The sequence below is a fragment of the Tachypleus tridentatus genome, chromosome 13, assembly GCF_004210375.1.
Source record: "Tachypleus tridentatus isolate NWPU-2018 chromosome 13, ASM421037v1, whole genome shotgun sequence".
Lineage (NCBI taxonomy): Eukaryota > Metazoa > Arthropoda > Merostomata > Xiphosura > Limulidae > Tachypleus > Tachypleus tridentatus.
In genome coordinates this window covers 199,843,732-199,868,970 of record NC_134837.1, presented here as the reverse complement: position 1 = coordinate 199,868,970, position 25,239 = coordinate 199,843,732, and the positions used below count along the sequence as shown (strand labels likewise).

At 33.1% G+C, this 25,239-nt stretch overlaps 1 protein-coding gene across 1 annotated transcript in view; it reads right to left on the bottom strand.

Moving 5' to 3' along the window:
• Positions 1-15,816: 15,816 nt before the first annotated feature.
• Positions 15,817-25,239, bottom strand: part of LOC143236735 (protein FAM135A-like) — a 67,650-nt gene continuing 58,227 nt past the window's right edge. Inside the window, 3 exon segments of the mRNA XM_076475193.1 lie at positions 15,817-21,794; positions 22,008-22,124; positions 23,045-23,155. Coding sequence (XP_076331308.1) covers positions 21,589-21,794; positions 22,008-22,124; positions 23,045-23,155 — 434 coding nt within the window. The 3' untranslated portion in view covers positions 15,817-21,588.

The window sequence follows — 25,239 nt, the reverse complement described above, 5'->3', positions numbered from 1 at the left end:
GACATAGTTTATGTTTTGTGTGAAATGTTTTATGTGATATAGTTTATGTTTAGTGTGAAATGTTTTATGTGTTTATGTTTTGTGTGAAATGTTTTATGTATAGTTATATAGTGTGAAATGTTTTGTGTGAAATGTTTTATGTGAAATGTTTTATATATAGTTTATGTTTTGTGTGAAATGTTTTATGTGATATAGTTTATGTTTTTTATGTTTTGTGTGAAATGTTTTATGTGACAATAGTTTATGTTTTGTGTGAAATGTTTTATGTGATAATTTATGTTTTGTGTGAAATATTTTATGTGATGTTTTATTTATGTTTTGTGTGAAATATTTTATGTGATGTATGCTTTTGTGAAATATTTTATGTGACAAATATGTTTTATGTGAAATGTTTTTATGACATTTTGTGTAAAATGTTTTATGTGATATAATTTATGTTTCGTGTGAAGTGTTTTATGAGATATAATTTATGTTTCGTGTGAAGTGTTTTATGAGATATAATCTATGTTTCGTGTGAAGTGTTTTATGAGATATAGTTTATGTTTAGTGTGAAATGTTTTATGTGATATAGTTTATGTTTAGTGTGAAATGTTTTATGTGATATAGTTTATGTTTTGTGTATGTTTTATGTGACATAGTTTATGTTTTGTGTGAAAAATGAAATGTTTTATGTGACATAGTTTATGTTTGAAATGTTTTATGTGAATATATTTTATGTGAAATAGTTTATGTTTTGTTTAGTGTGAAATGTTTTATGTGATATAGTTTATGTTTTGTGTGAAATGTTTTATGTGACATAGTTTATGTTTTGTGTGAAATGTTTTATGTGACATAATTTATGTTTTGTGTAAAATGTTCTATGTGACATAATTTATGTTTTGTGTGTAAAATGTTTTATGTGACATAATTTATGTTTTGTGTGAAATGTTTTATGTGACAATTTATGTTTTGTGTGAAATATTTTATGTGACATAATTTGTTTTGTGTAAAATGTTTTATGTGACATAATTTATGTTTTGTGTAAAATGTTTTATGTGACATAATTTATGTTTTGTGTGAAATGTTTTATGTGATATACTTTTGAAGTTTAATTATTTCCACTATTTTTGTTTGTTGTTGTTGTTTTGGGTTAAACGCCAAAATCAGAAATACTTAGGGTTGAGGCTGAACTGTTCCTAATTGCAGTCAGTCAACAATATTAGCCTCATATACAGCTACTGTGTAACTGAATAGCGAGCCTGGCTTTACATGTATAGTATCCTTATACAGCCGAAAATACAGTATGTGTGCAACTGAGTCTCGTACCTTCCGACACACATGTCACGGTATGGCTAGGTGGTTAAGGCATTCGACTTTTAATCTGTGGGTCAAGAGTTCGAATCCTCATTGCACCAAACATGCTCACCCTTTCAACCGTTGGGGCGTTATAAAATGACAGTCAATCCCACTATTCGTTGGTAAAAGAGTAGCCCAAGAGTGGACGGTGGGTGTTGATGACTATCTGCCTTCCCTCTAGTCTTACTTACACTGCTAAATTAGAGATGGCTAACGCAAATAGCTCTCAAGCAGCTTTGCGCGAAAAATCAAGACAAACCAAACCAAAACCTTCCGATACTTCATGACTTGCCCGGCTTATTTTATGTCTGTATTTCGAAAATTTAAGGTTGTTTGATTGGACCCTAATGGTCCCTGGCGGATAATTTGTGTGTCATGATTTATTTTCATAAGTCTTATTTATGTCTGGGCATGAGGAAGTTATTTTCACACTTATTATGAGAAGGTATTGGAGTAGCTCACTCAGTGTTCATTTTATTATGATTATTTTGGTTTTCTTCTGAAAAAATAATTTCCAAACAAATAATGTCAACGATATATAAAAAGGATCAGTTTCATATAAACAACAAGAACGTTTTATGTCTTAATCCTAAAATGCCTACATTAAATTTTCAACCATTAATACTTCATGATAGGGGCATAATGACCTTACACTGACGTTCTATGGTCAGTGATTTATTTTATTGGTTCTTCAAATATTTTCTATCTGATAGAATAGAGGAAAGTGAGACAGTCAGTACCGCCAATTTGTGATCTACTTTGACAATCACACAGTAATATCCGTCTATTATGCTTGTAATACTACACCCAAGATCAATTCTTAGACTACTCTAACAAATAATGTGATTTAACCTTCACTCTTATAACGCACTCACGGTATCTAACTTTATAGCGAGACATCCTTTTTGTTAGCAGTAACGGGACGCGAACCACGTATCTACAGTACGTACTCAACCCAGAAGTACTTCATTGTTTTTTTAAATTAAAACCTATGATACTTCAGTTCTCAATGCCTTTTCCAGCTCCAATCATAACCTTCACTCTACCTAACAATTATTTCAGATGGTGAATTTCTAACGTTTTTCAAATCTTAGCTTCTACACATTAGAAACTATCTTATCTACATGGCCTCATCACTGTCATATGAAGAATACTATTTTATAATAGTTAATCAACTTGTCTTATTATTATTTTAATATTTTCTCAGGAAAACACGGGACTAAACAGTAGTAGGTGAGTTCTGTAACTAAGACAGGACAAAGTCAGTTCTGTACCTAACACAACATAGGTGAATATCCAGTAGTAGGTTCATTTTCTCCCTTGCTACCGACATTTTAAGCTTTAGACAAACAAACACGAATTCATTTTCTCGTTTTTTGAGCAGCAATATTGTCTTCCATTTACGTGTCTCGAAAGATGTTAAAATTATACTGAACATTTAACTACACATATTTTTGAACTACAGGTTATATAAAAGTACGAATTTAAAATGAAACACCTTCTTAGATAAAACCTAAATAAAAAACATTGAAAGAATCCATTCTCACATCCATCACACAGACAGAATAGTCAGAAATTCACAACTGATTACATATAACACAGACAGGACCTTCAGATGTCTACAACTGATACACACCACACTACCAAAACGTTGACATAACTTTCCAGAAATTACTGTTGTACAATAATGCAAGCATTGCTTCCCAGTACACTTTGGTTGATTATTTTCCAAGTCTTGAGACAAACACACTTTCACAACAGCTTCACAAAGGTTGGTTTCATCAAATGTAATACAGTAACCACCATGATCCTGAAGTCCTAATATTTCATATATTATATAATATACAGTTTATTTTACCAGTTACAACTCTTAGTTTAAATAACTTAAAACAAATTTTTCTCCTTGTTCCAGTAGTAATTATAATAGGATTAACTGAATATTAATAGTTAATAGATTAAATAAGCTTGCTTGTTTTGAATTTCGTGCAAAGATACTCGAGGGCTATCTGCGCTAATTGTCCCTAATTTAGCAGTGTAAGACTAGAGGGAAGGCAGCTAGTCATCACCACCCACCGCCAACTCTTGGGCTACTTTTTTTATCAACTAATAGTGGGATTGATCATCACATTATAACGTCCCCACGGCTGAAAGGGTGAGCATGTTTGGTGCGACCAGGATTCGAACCCGCGACCCTTCGGATTACGAGTCGAACGCCTTAACACGCATGGTCATGCCGGGCCCTAGATTAAATAAAGAAACTTTAAATAAAATTATTAAATATTCTAACAATATTTCAATGTACTAAATAAATATAAATACATAAAAAGTGGAGACATTTTACTAAAAGTTTCTAATAACTGTTTTTAGTTATGAATAAGATCATTTAACAACTTGGCACTACTTTATGCGGATGTACACCTTGCCGCATGTAAAGGCTAGTTCAGAGCAGGAGTGTCACAGTAGACTTAATAAATAGGTGTTGGTTGTGTGCTATAATAATTCATTTAAATAACTGGATGGGACTCTTCATATTAATATAATTCGTTTCCTGGGTTACCAATTAGTGCCGTTCTAGCATAATGGAGGCTGGAATTTGAACTTAAAGAGGCAAGTTCTTAGCTTACTTACTTAGAATTTTACTCATTTTTATATTTCTATTATTTTTTTCGTATTTACTTTGGTTTGTTTGTTTGTGTTGGAATTTCGCACAAAGCTACTCGAGGGCTATCTGTGCTAGCCGTCCCTAATTTAGCAATGTAAGACTAGAGGGAAGGCAGCTAGTCATCACCACCCACCGCCAACTCTTGGGCTACTCTTTTACCAACGAATAGTGGGATTAACCGTCACATTATTCACCCCCACGGCTTGGAGGGCGAGCATGTTTAGCGCGACGCGGGCGCGAACCCGCGACCCTCGGATTACGAGTCGCACGCCTTACGCGCTCGGCCATGCCAGGCCATATTTACTTTGGAGAACAGTCACCTTCCCACAACTATCTGCAGGCAATGAAGGGCGATGTTGATGTGGGACGTGGTGAGTTTGAGTACTTTATCTATGTGTAAGCCGAGGTTCGCGCCCGCGTGAACATGCTCGCCCTCCCAGCCGTGGGGTGTATAATGTTACGGTCAATCCCACTATTCGTTGGTAAAGAGTAGCCCAAGAGTTGGCGGTGGGTGGTGTGGTGAGTTTGAGTAGGGACGGCTAGCACAGATAGCCCTTGAGTAGCTTTGTGCGAAATTCCAAAACAAACAAACGAAAATTTCTCTATGTGACATTGCCGAATGGAAGTTAAGGCTGATAGACGGTGCACCTCTACCGCAATGTCGGTCCTACTTTCGCAGTCATCTCCAAAACCTAGAGTACATTTTATGTCCCACATTATACACTGCTGGCCAAAATCGTAAGGCCAATGAACATAAAGAAAAAATATGCATTTTGCGTTGTTAGACTCAACCACTTATTTGAATAGAGCTTCGAAAGATGTAAATAAGAAAAGGGAAAAAAAAACTATTTTAGCATTTAATATGGAAAATGTGAACACTATGAAATTAGCCTAAATACTAGTTGGTGTGTGTGTGTGTTAAAAGAGTCAGTTTCTTGTTCCACAAAAACAGTAATGATAACAAAAATAAACAAGCTCTAAAGCTTCATTAGCGTCTGTTGACTCAGTAAACCAAATAAATACTGTGAGCCCTCTTATAATAGTGAAATGTAAATAATATCTATAGGGTTTTGAGCCTATTTTACTTCACCATATAGTAACCTAAATTAATTTTGGTTACTATGCGTTGAAGTAAAACGAGTAGTAGATCTCATATACATGAAGTGTAGAAAGGAAGAAAAAAGGAAACAAAATCAACATATTAATAGTTGAGGAATAATGTTTGTAAACGCTTTTACTACTTAGAACATCTGCGACTTGTCAACAGAACACTTGTATATTATAATCAATTAGTGAACTTAAACGAAACTATTGCCTGTATTCTTTTTATTTAATGGTACTTTTTAGGTACCGTATTATCAAGAGACTCATGAGCTCATAAACATTTTCTAAATGGCCTGGAAAATGTTTTAAATCCTTTTATATTTATGTGTTATTCGAATACTGAAGCACGGATTACGATACATTCCAAAAGAATATCGACTTTCCGCCAATGCACGCGTGGAATTGTGCTATTATTGCTCAGAGCAATTGGCTGATCCAATTGTAAGATAATTCTTAGGGTTATAAAAAAAACAAAAAACTATTCATTAGTTTAAAATCAGAGCTGAATTAATACCAGACTCCGGTAACATTACAACTACTAGTACGAGTAAAAATGTATTATATTTCTACAGGGTGTTCGGAAAGTCACTGTGCACTTATATATGTTTACGATTACAAAACTGCACAGTGACTTTCCGAACACCCTGTATAACATAGCGATTAAAACAAACTATAAAACTAATACTAGGAACAAACGAGCTTTCAAATGATGTTTAATTAGACACTCAACGTTTCTCTTTACAGATTTTTCAATAGGTTCACTAAAACACAAACAGAAACTGACACCAGAGAGCTTGAAATGTCTAACAACTAAATTTTATTCGAATCTATAACGCGCATTTGTTGAGCGTGTTTTTGACTTATTAAATAGTAAGGTATATTGTTAAAAGTATTGCTGAAATAATTAACAGCTCGCTATAATAAACAAAAGTTCTATCACAATTTGAGTGAAATAGCAAAAAGATAAGTTAAAAAAATAAATAATTGAAACTATAGGCACCATCCTTTGTCCCACACTCATTTGTGGTGTTAAAAGGTCGTTTCTGGCTTTATCCGTATTCTATACACCAATAAACACTATAGAAATTAAATATGTAATACGTAAAATGGAATGAAACTGTTTTTGGATAAAATGTGAACCGCTCTCTTTTACTGTTTAAAACATATGATAAAGTCAAACTCACAGTAACGATACAATATGAACAAAATCGCAATTCAACAAGAGAATATGTGGTTAATGTTCCTCAAAGTGTCAACCACGAGCTTGTCACGTGCTAACGCTTAGTCCGAGTGTTGTAGGTTCTTTACTTTTGTTAATGTCATGGATAACTACAGGGTGGCCCGTAAGTCCCTACCCATCCATATGTTATTATAAACAACGTTGTAATACTAATGATGAGTTGAAGGCAGCTGTTATCGCGGCTTTTGGAACAATAATCCCTGCTATGTTGAGGAAAATGTCTCACAGAATATGGCGTCGCATAACATTGTGCAGCGAGAATGAGGGACAGCACACAGATACACTGAATACATAAGATATATGGATGGGTATGGACTTACTGGCCACCCTGTACATCGGTTACATTATTCACAACCAGTGCATAAAAATGAGGGAACTTGTTCTTTAAATTAGTAAAAAAGTGACACAGTACATTTAAATTGCATGCACTTAGCTTTGGGTGTTCTTTTTTCGATCGCACAACTTACTTTGGCAGGTTGCAACTAATAGTTTCCTTTGGAACAGTGAACTGCAAATTTTGCAGGTGTGTGTGTGGCAACTTTGATTAAATGAGTGTTGAGCACTTGTTAACAATAAAAGGAATGACATAAAACTCACTCAGCCTTAACACTAATCTTCAAGTAGATTGGCCTAAATACCGAAAAAAAATGAAGCCCTTTCCTGATAAGTGTTTTAGATAATAATAAAGAAATGAAATTGATACGCATTTCAAAAATTATCGGTACAGTCGAGATAAGGATGGTTCTCAAGTACAGGAGCCTTAACTTTTGAGTACTTGTGTTGTAGGCATTTCTTAATTTAATTACTCAAAATACTAAACATTTTCTTAATTCAATGTTTAGCATGGTTCCATAAATAAAACAAACTTAATGTTACCACTGTTTCAAATTTCAATCACATACTTAACTCCAGAAGAGAAGAAACGACAGTGTTTCGCAGTTCAAAATCACCAACAATGTACAAACAATAGTATTTATTACTAATAAAAGCATAATAATTAATACCAGAGCTTCTTTCACGTGAAAAAAAAAAACTGAATGCGTCACCTGGTTTTTTAATTTAATTACACATTTATTGATATTTATTCAATATACTAAAGACTACCTAAAATAATTTTAATTATCCTAGAGGCCTAAAGTAAAGCTATTTTCCTCGATTTGAATATTAGAATCTTAATGAACAACTCAACTTCGTTAGAAAAAAAAATCGATGTAATTTTTATCGCAACCGCATCGTTTTTTTTCTCCTGTCGAGACTTTGGTCTTGACCCAAGACCCTTTCCCCAGTTACTGCATAATTTTTAGGTTTGCCGAATGGTTAATCCGAGGGTTTAGTTCGTGTCACTTAGCTATAAAAATGCGCACCACGAACCATAAGTGCACTATAACAGTGACAGACAGATCCTATTATTCAGTAAGAAAAGAGTGACCGAAAAATTGGTCATTTGTGCTGTTGAATAACATCGGAATATTACCGGTGTCTTGGTCATATTTTTGCATAACCTCGTAGTGTAAGAGACTATTCTAAATTTCTTCGTCCATAGACCAACAGCCTCCCCTTTACTTTATCATTTCAAATAAAAAAATACAAACGTAGAAACTAACCGTGTAGCTTTGTGCAAAAGCTCTTAAAGAAATTAAAAAATGAACGAACAATATTTTCTCAAATTAAGGCCTAATTACATAATATTCACCGATGTCTAACTCAGTAAATTTCTTATAGTTTTACCATACTAATTACCAGTATTTAACTAGAAACATGGTAAGATTTTAACTTATTTGCATTATTTTGATTTTGTGTCATTATTTTTTGGTACAGAGGATGAGCCAAAACAGGTGTATTGTTATTATTATCCGTACTTGTTTTAAGTTAATGTTCTGGTAAATATAAGAGGTAAATAGTGAGGGAAGTTTTGATACTGTGAATCAAAAATCATCCACTCGATAAAGGTTATGTATGAAACAATAAGATTTTGGGCTACCCTGTACACGCCCATATATAAGCGTAATTGTACATTTCAAAACAACTAGAGAGATATTTGTGTGTAACGGATTCTTTTCAACAATACAGCGCGATCTTGTTTATTATAGTTTCTAGCCAAAATATATATGTGAAAACGGCTCAACCCAAACGAGCCGTTTTCACATATATATTTTTCCCTACAAGTGGGTTTTCTCGACATCACTGATAGTTTCTAGCCATTTTCTTTTTTTGGTACGTTGGGTCGGTTCCCATAGCAACCACGTTAAGCGGAGCACTAAAGCATACAGTCACCGTTTCCACTGTGTTGCCACATCTGTTGCTGAAAACTATAAAAGAAGATAGCTTTCCAAAATGGAAAGACACTCAATAGTCCTGATTTGTTTATATATTAATGATGATATAGGATATTAAAATTGCCTAGATAGTCCTAGTTTGTTTATGTTGATATTGGTGATGTATACAGTATTTAATTGACAGTCCAGACTAACTAGTCTAGTTATTTCTATTTTTTTATATATGTACTATTGGTGATATACAGTATTAAATTGAACTAGTTAGTCCTAATTTGTTTAAATAGTATTACTGATATATAGCGCTAAACTGGCTTCGTTATTCCTAGTTCGTATGACCAAAACAAATATATTGCTATAACAGAAAAGGGAGGATTTAGGGTGGGAGTTGAAAATAATGTGTTTGTGAAGCTCTAAAGCAATCACAAGGTTCTCTTCTATACCAACTCTTCTATAAGCCTTCAAGCTTATACCATTAATGAAAATCGAAACTTTATCTTCGTTATTATTATTGCTAAAAGAACAAGCTGAAATATCCGTCAACTGACAGGGAATGTTTAAATTTAATTAAAACAATATAAGTTTAACATTAATCATATATTTCAACTTCAACATAAATTTTATTTCAAAATTTTAAGATAGCTTCTACGTAAACAACATTTACAATTTACTTTTAATCTAAGTGATACCACCCTGGAACACTACGTATTATTTAGTACGAGAAAACATGACTGTGGAGACACAATCCAGTAACTTACATACCTCAACCTTGAATCATTTTAGAATATTTAACATTATCTAAAGTGTCAACCTGACAAGATTCAGATGAACTCAATAGGCCGAAAGTGATTAATCAACATTTTTGTAAAATAGAAATATGGTTAAGTTCAATTTTGAACTCCCTTAAGACATTCCCCACAGTCTGATAAGCTAGGAGGAGTTAGAGTGCAATAAAATATTTGGTTTTCATATATAGAGATTAACTTATTAATGAATTGTATGTATCATTATAATAAGGCTTACTTATTATTAACCTTATATTCTGGTCCAAGTGTTGAATCGACATTTTTTTCTTCCAAAGTATATTGTTATATTTTCGGAAGTGAAAGATAATTTTATGAATATATTTTGATAATGTTATAAAAATACACATAGAAATTAGTATTTTATGTCTTCAAGAACAATTTTAAAAAGTGTTTTTAGCGAAGTGTGTAAACATTCACCCGAATTTAAGAGCGAGATATGAAACAATAAATATAATAAGTGCACTGTTGTAAAGTAATAACAGTCTGCTTGTGGGTGGGAAGTAGTATTTTCAATACCTTTTTTATCACAAGAGAAGAAAAGAGAAATTAGTGAATATAAAAATTGAATATTTGATGAAATATTAAAAACTTATTTTATTAATTAGTTATGTATCTTAGTGTAAAGCCACAAACCGTATAATATTACGATACATGTAAATAGTGTATGTATGTGCCGAACCCTTGATTTTAGTGTTGTGAATCCGTAGGCTTACCGCTATCACACCAGGGAATCTGTAAATAGACATAGTGGAAAAAGGCCAAAAATACACGTTTATTATGTGCAACTTACCAACGTACATCGTTTTAAATAAATTACACAGTAGTACATAATTTTATGTAATTAGTTTATTTATTTATAATTATTTGAAATAAATGCAAATATTTTTGTTTATAAACATTCACCCCTACAAACCTGATTTATCATCTGCTGCTTTATATACTAGTTGTATACGTTAATATAATACGACAGATTTAACATAATTTATCAATAAAACTAATTTAATCCCAGATTTAAACTCTATTTTTGCCATAAGTTTCACATGAGTACACTTATAATGCTCATCTTAGTAAAAGTAGTACCAACAGATGGTAGGTCCCAGATTTGAACATCTATTCCAACATATGTTTCAAAGTTTTATAGCTGATTATCCAGGGATTACCTGTTTATATATCTATTTATTCTATTGAAACATGAGGTTTCTATGTTAAATTATGCCTATTTGTAAATTAATTTAAATATATATGCATAAATATTCAACAATAATTTTGTTTTTACTCTCAGTATCAATTTTGAACAATGAAATATTTTGATAAACCTTGAATTTGTTAAAGGCCAGCTCTAGCAGCGAAACAGGGGGACTGGCCCTCATAAAATGTTATTGCCCCGTCCAAGCTAATGTCTTCCATTATTTTAATATTAGATTTGGTCGTACTACATATTTTATTGGTCCTTTACTTAAGGAGATCTGGAACCAGGACTGAGTTCGCCAATAAAGAAACAAGAGTTTTATCTACGGTTTGTGATAATTACTTCTAGCGTCATCTGTAACGACCAATGACATTCGACAGAAAAGAGTTAATTTTATAATTCATTGATAATCGATTGAATTGTTTTTGTAAATTAATTTACAGGTAAATATAATAAAACATTTATGGAAGAGAACTAAAATGGAGTTAATCATCAAGAAAAGCTAACATGTAAGATGCGAACATGAGGAAGTTGATATCAGTATTTCGAAGACAACTACTGTTTTGTTGACATCAATAAGTTGTGTAGTGTAGGGTGTGAACCCATCTTTATTCGTACAACTTTTCTACAGTTTTCGTTGTGGACAAGTATAAAGCGCCCAAAATTAATCTTTAATAATCTTACTTTTATGCACTGCCTGCCACATTTATAGCTTTGGTCCCACACTTGCCTATTGTTACGTGGCCTCCTCCCGGGATAAATCGGTGAATGTTTTGTTATTATTATTTTTTTAATTGTTGTTTTTTCATATGTTTGTTATTTGTAAATACAGCAAAGCTAAAACTATGTTTTTCCCTTTTGCTATTAATAATGGATTTGCCACAAAACGTGACATACTCACATGTCCTAGAAGAGCTTATGGTTGGATATCTGCTGTGTCTACCGCGGAAATTGAATACCGAATTTCAGCCTTGCAGTCCGTAAACATAGCACTGTCATATCCAAGGACTGAATATTGTTCTAAGCAAAAACTAATTTTCTGCCGCAATCTTCCTTAATTTTACAAGGTTTTCAATTTGTTTTTATATGATTTTTGCCAAGTAAGTATAAAAGAAAGTTGACCCGTAAAGCAAGTGCCCTAGAAAATATTCACAGCCCTACGAATTTAAACTTTATAAAAGTTGTTTTGGTTTTAATAACAAATTTTATATAATTCAGCTACACATATTTCAAAAATAATGTATTTTTATCATATAAGGATTTTTTACAAACAGTGAAGAAGAAACTCTTACTTAGATCAATGTTTTTTTTGTTTTTTGAATTTCGTGCAAAGCTACTCGAGGGCTATCTGCACTAGCCGTCCCTAATTTAGCAGTGTAAGACCAGAGGGAAATCAGCCAGTCATCACCACCCATCGCCAACTCTTGGGATACTCCTTTACCAAGAAATAGTGGAATTGACCGTACACCATAGCACCCCCACGGTTGAAAGGGCGAACATGTTTTGGTGCGACGGGAATTCGAACCCTCGACACTCAGATTACGAGTCAAATACCTTAACCCACCTGTCCATGCCGGATTCGAACAAACAATATTGAGGAGAACAAAATAGTGTCTAAGTGCACGCACAAGCAAATACTATGCAGAAATTACACGTCATACTGACTTGACAGTTTATATACAAGTGATGTGTGGTTTCTCTTGGTTTCTAGAACGATCGATAAGATTCTCACATCGTGATAGGCCTAGAGAAATCTACAGCCAGAGGTTGTCAAAAGTATGTAAAATTTACGTATGAAGCTTTGTGAAAAATTCTGTACATGATGGGGAAAAATTGAGAGAACTTTCAGATTCAAAGTACAGGAATTACAGTAAAACATGTGAATATGTCAAAATAATAAAACCATCGCATGCCTATGTTATCTGTTGACAATTTAAGGTACCAGTGAGCGTTATTACTCAAAAACTGTTTTTTATTGAACTCACATCTTATTGAACCTCCTGTTATTGTGGCTTCCTTTTTTGGTCCAGTTCACTTGAAAATGTTATTGTGCTTGTAAAAGCCTGTCAACGCTCGTGACAGCTAAGCATCCTCTTGTAGAAAAATCAACACAAAACGATACTCAACCACTAATCGTTGTTTGATCATCTAATAGAAAACACGTGCTTCTTCTGACGTGTTTGAGAACAATAATAATAAATACGCCATTTCACCGCACATCTTAGTTTTTTTTCGATAACTTTAGAACCATCCTGCATTCGAAAAAGACCAGCAAATTTCAGTAAACTTAAAGACTTGTTCTTTACAATTACTCATTCCAGTCTTATTTCATGGAAGACGTCCATTTGTAAGGAAAAGGTCAGATACTGCAAAAAAAGCCACGAATGATGTAAGAGGTGTAGAGATAGTTTTATTTGTTATATTTGTTTCACTCACCAGTAATAATAATATGAGCCATGAATCTTGAACTCTGATCCTGGCATTCTACGTTCGTTTACTTTGTCTTAAAGAAATAAAATGAATAAATAATTCTATAGTGCATTTTAAATTGTAATAAGTTTTAAAATCATAGGGTTTGAAAACTGGGTAAATTACTTATGGATAGGTTATCGAATGAATTATCCACATAAAAAAATGCTTGCATGTTGATAACCGTACTTTATATCCATAATGTGGTGTTTATTTCTAGCTCGTTTATTTTTCTTTCTCTTTTTTTTTTTAGAACAAAGCCACATTACGCCATCTGCTGTGTCCGCCACGTGGAATCGAATATCGAATTTTAGTGTTTTAAAATCGTAAACTCGCTTTCTTACCGCAGCGGTCTCATTTTTCGAATTTATCCAACTAGATCACTTGTTTGTAAAACAATAGTAGAATGATGTGCTTATTTATTTCTTTTGCGCTTAAGTGCTTAGCTACATAATGGACTATCTGTGCCGTGATCACCACGAGTATCGAAACCTGGTTTTTAGCGAAATAAACCCACAGACTTACCACTGAGGGAAGGCAACTAATTGACAGCATATACACCCAGGTGTTGTCTGTCTGGATTGTGGAATATGATTTTTTCCCTAATAACGCACTTATGGTTCCTATTTCTTTAGTTTATTTTTTGTACGATAACAGAATGAGAACGTGGATCTGTCATACTTGGTACGTGTGAAGATGAGAAACACGTACTTAGGTCACGAACTTTCAGAAAAACACAGATTGTTGGTCATTTCTGTTAACAATTTAGGTAAACGTGTTGCTTCCTCGTTCTTTCAGGTACCAATCGCAGTCATCTTTAATTACAAGAACGAACAAAATCGAAATGTATCTCAAGATGAAGGAAGTGGTCAATAACATACTAGTACATTCTCAGAATTCTCCAAACTAGTGTATCGAATAACACGTTTTTCACTTTATTTTTCACCTGTCTGCAGACAGGTAAATTGCTATACCATTTCATTCCATCAAACTTTCGTGACTACACAGCATGCGAGACGCGTAATGAAATATTTGGTTTCAAAACTTAACGTGCCTAACCACTCGGAAACAGCGTGTACTTTCCCACAAATATTATTTAATTGCGCATGCAATGAAACACTATTTTAAAAACACCTTTAATCAAAACTAACAGAAATTTCTTATATTAACTAGCTTCCTATTTCTAGGCAATGCGCAGCTGGACAACAGATTCAACGTTTCAAAACAATGCGCAACTAGACAACAATGACACAACGTTCTAAGGCAATGCGCAGCTACACAACAATGGTTTTTTTTTTTTTTTTACCTTACCGAGCGCAGATAAATTTTCTAACCAAATAATTAATTATAATACTTATTTTCATTTTGTAGCCGATAGTTTTAATGAAACTTCTATATCAGTTTGATTAGAGACTGATGGTTTGTGACGAAACTAGTAAGTCAGCTTCAAAATTATCAGGTCATCCCATAAGTAATATCCGAAAATTTAACACAGAAAGTTCATCATCATTTCTGTCTTTGTAGAAGGCTTTAATGACTAAAATATGTAGTAGGACATTTATAAAAATGTTCAGACAAATAAAAGAAACTAAATGAACTCCACTTTTTCAGATCATTAATGAAATAAACCCTTATTAAAATGGATGTGTCTGAGGAGCATATTAGGTATATAATGCTTTATGAATTTTGAAAAGGCAATAGCGCAGCAGAAACTACACGAAACATTCAAGGTGTTTATGGCGCGGAGTCTCTCAATGAAAGAAAATGTCGAAGGTGGTTTCAGAAGTTCAGATCAGGTGACTACAGCTTAAGTGATGCGCCACGTTCAGGTCATTCTGTTAAGTTTAATGATGACTTGCTGCTGGCTACACTTGATGAAGATTGTGCAGTAACAGTTGAAGAACTAGCACAAAAGCTTAATTCAACTTATTCAACAGTTCACCATCTGAAATAGCATTGAAAGGTGTCAAAATTTGGAAAATGGATCCCTCATGATTTGACAGAAGCCAAGATAAGAGCAAGAGTAGACATTTGCATTTCTCTGCACTCTCGTGAACATAACTCACCTTTTTTGATATGCTAGTGACTGGAGATGAAAAATGGATATTTTATAAAAATGTTAAGTGCCGCAGACAATGGCTCAGCGCAGGTAAACTGGCTAAAGCACAGCCCAAAATGGACCTCCACCCTAGGAAAGTCTTGTTAAGCATTTGGTGGAATACTGTGAATATTTGAATATAATAAAAACAGGTAAAAGACATTTTTATATGTCTTTACACAATAGATGTTAGCAAAGAACGTATTACTACATCTCAAATACTTTTCAAGTATTACATACAATATATCATGAGAAGGTTCAGAAACAAATTGTGCAAGCGTAATTTTAATGAACTACAAATGGAAAAGAAACACCAGCTTTGTTTCATGTGCAACATTATACTGTTTGTGTTAAGCTTTACACAGACTTTGGCAGTATCTTCAAGTTGTTTTATATTAAAATTAACTTCTGAAATTTGCACAGCTCAGTGGTTCAACCAAGTTTAAGTTTAATTTTCATATTAATCTTTACATGATTTTTACATTACCTCCACACCAAGTTTATTGTATCTTGAAGTAGGATATTTAAATAATACTGTCAGATGTTTATTTTTCTTTCACGTGAATACAAGTATAGACACACAAGAAGGTTCAATGATATATACATAGTAGTAATAAAATACTCCTATGAACATGTCTTCTGGAAAGTTTGTTTTATTTTCAGAAAAAACACAAAACACGTATGTATATACATTTTCTCACATGGGAAATGTTATGCAACACAAGCCTCCTTTCAACATGATTGTACAAACATGTCTATATGTTCTTTTCAGCATAAAAGTTATAAACATTCAACAAAAACTAGGTTTTATTTGAAATTAGCAAGGGAAGGAACTGTTGCTAATATATAACTAGTGTTGTTCCATGGCTTCAGCTATTTACATGCCACACTTGAACTTCTGATACTCAGTTCCATTACAAAATTCTGTCATAAGTAATGCAGTAATATAATAAACCAAACAAGATGAATCTGGAATAAACCAAGAGTATACCCGTTAGGTTGAGTCAATTTTATACTTAACTTTTTACTATACACACACACACACAGTAATTTGGCAACGACCTGGTTAAAAGCTGACAAATACATAAAAAATAAAAAAAACATTAGAAAACCACCCTGTTTTCCCTTACCGACACTACAACAAGTAAAATATTACATTAGGCTCTCATGGTTAAGAGTCAGTGCTAAAGAATTTGAAACCTGATGGCAGAATGTGATCTAATTGAAGTTACCATACACCACTCTTTTATAATGATCTGGTCTGAGTGTTAAACCTTCCATAAACAATAGTTCTACAACAAACTGGTCTAAGCATAATACTCAAACAATTTTTACAACAATGTAGCATAAGCATTAACCTTTCCATAAATATAATCTGTTTTGATTTAAATGTTTTTGAGAGATTATTACATATAAGGCTTCATACTGTTCACAACACTTGGGTGAATTATAGCAGTACCTTTTATGTCTTCATAAAACTGACCATCAACCTCAATATAATGGAACTAGTGCAGTCATACTAATTAATAAAAGAACCATGTATAACTGACATTGTTTTCAACTTCTTTACAGGGCAAATGTCTCACACTGAACAATAACATGATAAATATTTGTTTCAGTTTTTCTTTCACTCTAAAAGACTGAGGAATAGTTAATTCTATAATGTTGAGATACATACTGAGAAAATTTATAACACTCAGATCTGTGCCAAGAGAAGAACTTGTAACAAAGATACATGCTGACAAAGGAACTTATAATAACAGCTCAATGGTGAGAAATTAGAGGCCATTAGATGTACTTTTATAAAACCTACAGTTAATATTTGCTAACAAACAAATACTGCAGATAATAAAGTTAGAAAAATTACAGAAAATGACTTTAAATGAGAAAAACCTTTTTCTTATAAATCTCATTGTCACAGATTCAATTAATTTTACTAAAAACCTATTCATTGAGGTTTTTCTGCAAACTTTGGAATACCATGAGATAACAAGAAGCTAAGCTTTAACAAAACTACTCACTTCAATTGGGCACAACAAACAATGTCAAAATTAAATCTGTTAACGTCTTGTGCATGCAGACCTTTACAAATACAATGTATATTCTAACGTATAATAATAATAGTAAAAAAACAACAAGGAAGAAATGAACACCTATAATAAAGTAAAAGTTCAAATAGTAAATAAAACAAATTGATAATCTTTCATCTGCATCAAAACTCAAAATTGAAAGGTCTTAATCCAAATTATCCAAGATTACAACTTGTTATATTTATTTTATTAAAATACAAATTTTGATACTTCAACGTGCATTTATTTTACTTGAAACAGGAAATCGCCTGATGTTAACCAGTTTCACTAATCTTAAAAATAAAGTAACTGTGTGCAGCTTAGAAAGTCCTACATAGAAATGGTCAATTAACAAACCAGCAGGTTTTGTTCTGCTAGTTAATAACTGTATTTAACCCATTCCTACATTTCTTAAAACAAAATATGTTAACATTTAACCCTCATTTTTAAACTGGATTTCTTTAACAAAATAGCTGGAATGTTTCATTCACACCCTCCTACAGATGCACAGGCAACTGAGAAAGAAACTAATCAATTTCAGTAAGACTGATATACATAATGTATCTGAAGAATACTGGTCAGTTTTAGTAAACCTAAACAAACTGATGTATAGCTGAAGAATACTGGTCAGTTTTACTAAAACTAAACAAACTGATGTATATCTCAAGTATACTAGTGAGTTTCAATAAAACTATACTAACTGATGTATATCTGAAGAATACTGGCCAGTTTCAGTAAAACTGTACTAACTGATGTATATTTGAAGGATACTGGCAAGTTTCAGTAAAACTATACTAACTGATGTATATCTGAAGGATACTGGTCAGTTTTACTAAAACTGTACTAACTGATGTATATTTGAAGAATACTGGCAAGTTTCAGTAAAAGTGTACTAACTGATGTATATCTGAAGGATACTGGTGAGTTTCAATAAAACTGTACTAACTGATGTATATTTGAAGAATACTGGCAAGTTTCAGTAAAAGTGTTAACTGATGTATATCTGAAGAATACTAGTGAGTTTCAATAAAACTATACTAGCTGATGTATATCTGAAGAATACTGGCCAATTTCAGTAAAACTGTACTAACTGATGTATATCTGAAGGATACTGATCAGTTTTAGTAAACCGAAACAAACTGACGTATAAGTGAAAGAGACTGGTTAGTTTTACTAAAACTGTACTAACTGATGTATATTTGAAGGATACTGGTCAGTTTCAATAAAACAGTACTAACTGATGTATATGTGAAGGATATTGATGAAAAATGTGGTAGTTATGTATATCTTAAAGAGATATACCAACGTTCTCTCAAAACATGCATGTTCTTCCATCAATAAAATTTTCCTTATGTTGTTTGCATACCTATTATTATATTAGTATAATGTCCTTACTTTTTCAAGTGTCATCATACCAGTCATAATGTAGTTTTTTCCTACATGGAACAACTCTGGTCAGTTTCAGTAGAACTATACTACCAGGAAATTATGTTAATGGAAACTGCTTTACTTTATTCAAGTTCTACTTGTGGTATGTCTGTATTGGAAGACAGAAAATGTATTACAACAGACAGTTGTTCCAAGTGAATAATGAACAATCATTTCTAAGAGTCTGTTAGAAACAAAAATGTACACAAAGAAATCTCCAAGTACACCCACACTTTCCCTGAATGAGAGTTTTGAAATCTTAAAAAACAAGCTGTACAAATTTTAAAATTGAAAATGTGCTGTAGAATGAAACATTTCTTTTATGGTAATGTCCAGCTACACAAACAGTAGATATTCTAGAGTTTCATACAGGAAACATCTGAAAATGTTATAAGTTATAAATCAACATGGAAAATAAAGGATATAAACAGTAGATATTCCACAGAGGAAACATTTGGTCATATGTTATAAATCAGAGAGAAAAAAAAAAGATATAAACAGTAAATATTCTACAGTTACACAGAGCAGACATTTGGTCATGTTATAAATCAACATAGAAAATATTGAACATAAACTATAGTTGTTCAACAGGTTTACATGCTTTTAGTTCCTGCACAGAAATGCTCAATAATCACCTGGAAATGTTTGATGGTAGAAAGTGTAAGAAACTCAAGTTATCTCAGAAAACCACTTGTTTTGACAATGATATATCTGGTTCACATATAATAAACCTCACATAAAGAATAAAAATAAGTTGTGTTCACACCTTGATTCTGTTTCCCACAATATGATCTTTAAAATTGGAATGAAGAGACTTAAGATTAAACAACACAGTCATAATTTAAAAATCATTTACATTAAATAAAAGCAATATTTGTTGAGGTTGGTATCAAATTTTGCACTAAAGACATAAGTTTATAATGCTCATTGCTAAACTTCAGCAAGTCATTGATTTTATACAGTTTCTTCAAGCTTGACTATTTAACTAATAATTTATACGTATAAATAAATCCTCTAGAGAAGAAGCACAGTTAAACCAGTTAATATGATCTGTAACATGACTGTATTTTATAGTAAGGATCAAAAGCTGTTACTATCTGTGACCTTACTTTATTCTACAGGATGGACCAGCAGACCTATTATCATCTGTGACCATACTTTATTCTACAGGATGAACCAGCAGATCCATTATCATCTGTGACCTTACTTTATTCTACAGGATGGACCAGCAGACCTATTATTATCTGTGACCATACTTTATTCTACAGGATGAACCAGCAGATCCATTATCATCTGTGACCTTACTTTATTCTACAGGATGGACCAGCAGACCTATTATTATCTGTGACCATACTTTATTCTACAGGATGAACCAGCAGATCCATTATCATCTGTGACCTCACTTTTTCTATAGGATGGACCACCAGGGCCATTATCATCTGTGACCTTACTTTATTCTATAGGATGGACCAGCAGGGCCATTATCATCTGTGACCATACTTTATTCTACAGGATGAACCAGCAGATCCATTATCATCTGTGACCTCACTTTTTCTATAGGATGGACCAGCAGGGCCATTATCATCTGTGACCTTACTTTATTCTATAGGATGGACCAGCAGGGCTATTATTACATGTGACCTTACTTTATTCTATAGGATGGACCAGCAGGGCAATTATTACATGTGACCTTACTTTATTTTACTAAGTTCATCTTACTACTTAATTTCCAATTTCTAATCAGCCAAGTATGGATGTGTAGAACTATTTTTTTTCCAGTTCTTTTAACTTATAAAGCCAGCATATCACATATGATTAATTAGTTGTAAAATAATTTAGTTTATTCTGCTGAACACCTGAGGATGATATGTTTGTATAATTCAGTAAGGATGTAATATACTAACAACATTATGTATTCTTCAAAATGTTTAGATTTTTTGGTAAAATTATTGTATGAAAATACCTGTTTTATAAAAGAAACAATGAAGAGGTTAAGTAGGTTAAAAAACAACTACAAATTAAACCTGACAACATAACCTATAAATATCTTAAAATTATAAGTTGTAAGAATCCAAACTTAAAGCAAATTAAAAAGAGGTCAAACAACAGTAAAAAAAAAACTATTTCTTGATGCTAATAAAATTACAAAAGTGGAGACTATGGAAAACAATCACAATCAGTAACACTAAAAGTTTTTTGATTAATGATTAAGCTTACAATATATTTAGGTTACTTTTTCACATTCACCAACCCACAATAGGAGCAGAGTTTCTTCAACTTTATCATTATAAATGGACATGTTTTACAATAGTTTATGAAACTTATAACATGGGAAAAATAGCATTTTAATGTTCAGTTGGAGAAATTTCTATCTTTCCAACTGTGACTATCATTAAGTGTCACTATAAAACAACACAACATTGCAGTTCCTATAACTCTAGGTTAATGTGTCTTGTTCTCTTCAGAGAAATTGACATTACTATGTAAACATTTTTCTATACACTACACCAAACAACATAGCTTTCCTAATGTACACACCATAGGAAGAAAATCTTTGAGTACTAACTACATTCATTTTTTTTTCATCATAACTTTCTTTATCTTTGTATACCTTTAACTTTTTATAAATAAAAATAACTTAATAGGAATTCTGGATTTTCTCCAATCTTAAACTATATATTCAGTAACAATTTTTTTTTTATCCAGGTCAAAAGCTTTTTCTTCTCAAAATATACACACTGGAGTATGATACTTTACAAAACTACAACGATGATTTCACCAGATGTATGTCAATAAATATGAACTAAGGAAGATATGGTTTTGGGTACAGTACACAAATATACAGATGGAAGTTAAAAAATGACTCAACAGTACATTAAAACAGCATCTTGATTGACAACATCAGTTGTTTGAACTCAACTGAAGTACTTGAGCCCACAAACAACCAAGAACTTCTCAATGAACAATTCTGAGTCCAGGAGAGCAATATGGGCAGTTCGACCAATCAGAGAATTGGGATTACTAGGCAGAGCATGGTGAACATCATAACGAACAAGACTGACGTCAGGTTTATCCACAATGGGTTGGAGAATATTTTTAACCATTTCTCTGTAAACTGCCCCTGAAAGTTTTTGACAAAAGAATATTTCAGACACAGGAATTTAAAAAATGAACAACATACAATAGATAAAATAAAAAAAAACATTTTTAATAATTCCCCTGGATGTAATAAAGCTAAACTTTATCAGAAAAGCTTTCTCACAAGATATATCTATAACCTTGCTGTCACACAGAATAACAATGAAAACCTAGGAGATAGGGGGAAGGAACAAACCTTGGACAGAGGTGTCCCTGACAGCTGATTTACAGAGTTCAATTCGAGCTGAATGAGATGTAACATAGCGGTCTTGAGATGAACCAAACAATAACACATTCTTGAAATGTTCCAAACCTGAAAAAACACAGCATTTAGGTTTTTAATAGTTAATGTTGATAGATATGTAACACTGAACGTTACAACACAATAGCTCATGGGTGAAAAGTTACACGTCCTTCTTACACGGCTTTTTGCTAAATACTTATTACACTATTAAAATAATTCTAATTACTGCAAAATTTTATTTTTTTAATACAACTATTCAAATAGTTTAGTGGTTATTCTACAGTAAATATCTGTTAAAATCAGACTGTTACAGTTCAAAAAAGTTCACTGATTTTTTCTCACTAGAAATGTTTCCCTTTGCAGGCAGCATCTTTGTATAAAAAATTCTACTTTCATAAACATAAGCAATTTATCATATAGAGTAATGCAAACTGTTTTTATAAAAAGTTTCTTGTTCTTTGTAATTAAACACAAAGAGCTACACAATAGGCTATCTGTGCTCTGCCCACCACAAGTATCAAAACCTGAATTTCAGTAATGTAAGTCTGCAAACATACCACTGTGCCACTAAGGGGCATTTACAAAATTGAGTAGGTGCCACATACGCTACCATAAATCTTGAAGATTTAATATAAACAGAAGAAAAATAATGTTCAGTATTCTCATAGTAACCAGAGCTTCCCAAGGTTTTGTACTACATTTTAGTCCACAGAAATAATGTGCATATTATAAAGGAAACTAAACAAACCATGATGAAAATGAAACATAATCTGGTTAAAAACCTCAACAAATGTTTCACATTAATATCTTACTATATGTGAAACATTATTAATCCAATCACATTACTTGGTAATTTTATACAGCATTAATTTCCTAACCTCATGTCTAGTTAACTTTGAATGAAGCAGTTTCAAACTCACATTTTAATAATTCTGTAGACGTTTACTTTACTTATCTCTTGCTAAGCTTGTGAAAACAAAATGTCCAACCTGACTTCTTGCTAAGTTTGTAGAGGAAAGTCTCCCGCAGATCAGCAGCATCCTTCATGCCCAGCTGCAGAAGTGAGCCAGACTTCTTCCATTTCTGCATGAACCACATCCCTGAGTAACAATAACACACAACATAAAACAAAGTTCTTACTAAAATAATATAGAATGCTAAACCTTGACTAATGAATAATGATGTAAACAATATCATAAGTAAACAAAATTATTACCAACAAGTAACAATATAATTAATAAAAAAACAATATAGGATGTTAAACCTTGACTAATGAATAATAACGTAAACATTATCATCAACAAGTAACAACACAATTAACAAAAAACAATACAGGATATTAACAACCAAGGGTTTTGAAGCATACAGTAAAGACAGTTTCAAATGATGGCGATGTAGAGGAGGTTCATGAGACTTAGTGAACAAACTATAGACTGGAGAAATGCAGAAAGCCCCCACGCAGAGCTGAAGCCCCAGATGGTGAATGGGATCCAACATCATCAAGCCCAAGGTTCTGGTAAAGCCATAAACCAGAAACCCATAGTCCAGTTTTGAAAAAAATGATGGCATAATAGATCTTTAGCATAGAACACTGACCCGCTTCCCAAGAGGTGGAAGAGAGGATACAGAGAATATTCAGTGCTCTTGTACACTTGACAAGTAACTGCTTGATGGGTAGAATAAAAGTCAGTTTACAGTCAAATATAAGACCCAAGATCTTTACCTCAGAGACCATAGGAAGCACAAAAATACCCCACTGGTGGCAAAAGTGCATGCAGATGATTTTAGTGAGAGAAAAGGTAAAACTGTTTGTTGTGGTCTAATTTAGCAAATGATTGAGGGCAGTCTATAGCTGCCACTCAATAAACCTCATGCTCGATGACTGACACAAGATGTGGAATTCGTTGACATAGAGACCATTTGCAACTGTGTGGGGTAGTTGTCCAGTAGAGGTATTGATGTTTATAATGAAAATTGTAACACTTAAAAAACAGCCCTAAGGGACTCCAAGTTCCTGTGGTAAAGAAAGAGAAAGTGTCAAACCAACACCAACTTCGAATCACCAGTCCATTATAAAACATTTTGATAAAAGTGGGCAAATGGCCATGCAACCCATATGAGTGAAGATCTTGCAAGTTGCCATACCTCTAAGTAGTATCATAAGCTTTCTCAAGGTAAAAAAAAAAAAAAAAAAAATAAGATTTTGTCGCTTGAAAAAGGCTTCCCTAATTGACATTTCAAGTCAAGCCAGGTGATCCATGGTGGAGTGCTGTTATCAAAACCCACACTGAGTGGAAGAGAGGAGGTTGTTTGATTTGAGTAACCACACAAGACGAACATTAATTATTCTCTCTAAATTTTTCCAGAGCCAGCTCATCAAAGCAACTGGACAGTAGTCTGAATGAATCTTGGGATCCTTCCCAGGCTTGGTAAAAGGGAGGACAACAGACCAATGCCAAGCATCAGGAAAAGCATTCTCCTGCCAGATACGGTTAAAAACAACCAGAAAAGTAGCAAGAGAGGTAGAAGAGAGATGGCACAGCATCTTATAGTGAATACCATCTGGTTCGACTAATGTACTGCCAGCCCAACGAAGAGCAAACTTGAGTTACAACAGTGTAAAGGAGCAATCAGCCTGAAAAGAAAGAGGCAATTGCTTTGCCAAAGTCTTGATGACAAAGAAGATGGGAGATGAACCACAAATGCTACATGCACAAGAAAAGCTTTTGATGAGTGTACTGGAGATACTCTGGGTATCAGCAATTTTCTGACAATCAGAGAGCAAGACTGAAAGGAGTATGGAATTATACTGCCCACTGACCTTCAGAATCGTATCCCATATGACTTTGGAACTTGAGATAGAAGATATGCAAATTAACTTAATCCTAGACTCATTCTGTCCTTGATGTCTGGCTTGCAAAGCATGTGTACAAGACATGAAAAAGCAATATAGTTTAAAAGTGTGAGTTACCTAAGAAAACTATCCCAGGCCCATTTTTATGAGCCTTCTGTGCTATGTGGCAGGCAAAATTTCACCATGGACAAGAATACCATGGAAAATGTGTCAAGGTTTCAGGAATACATTCAGCAGTTGAACAATACGGTCAATCACTGCTGACACCCAGTTATCTATTGATGGCTTATAGATGATGGCAGGATCAAGTTCTGGGACAGCAGTGAAAGA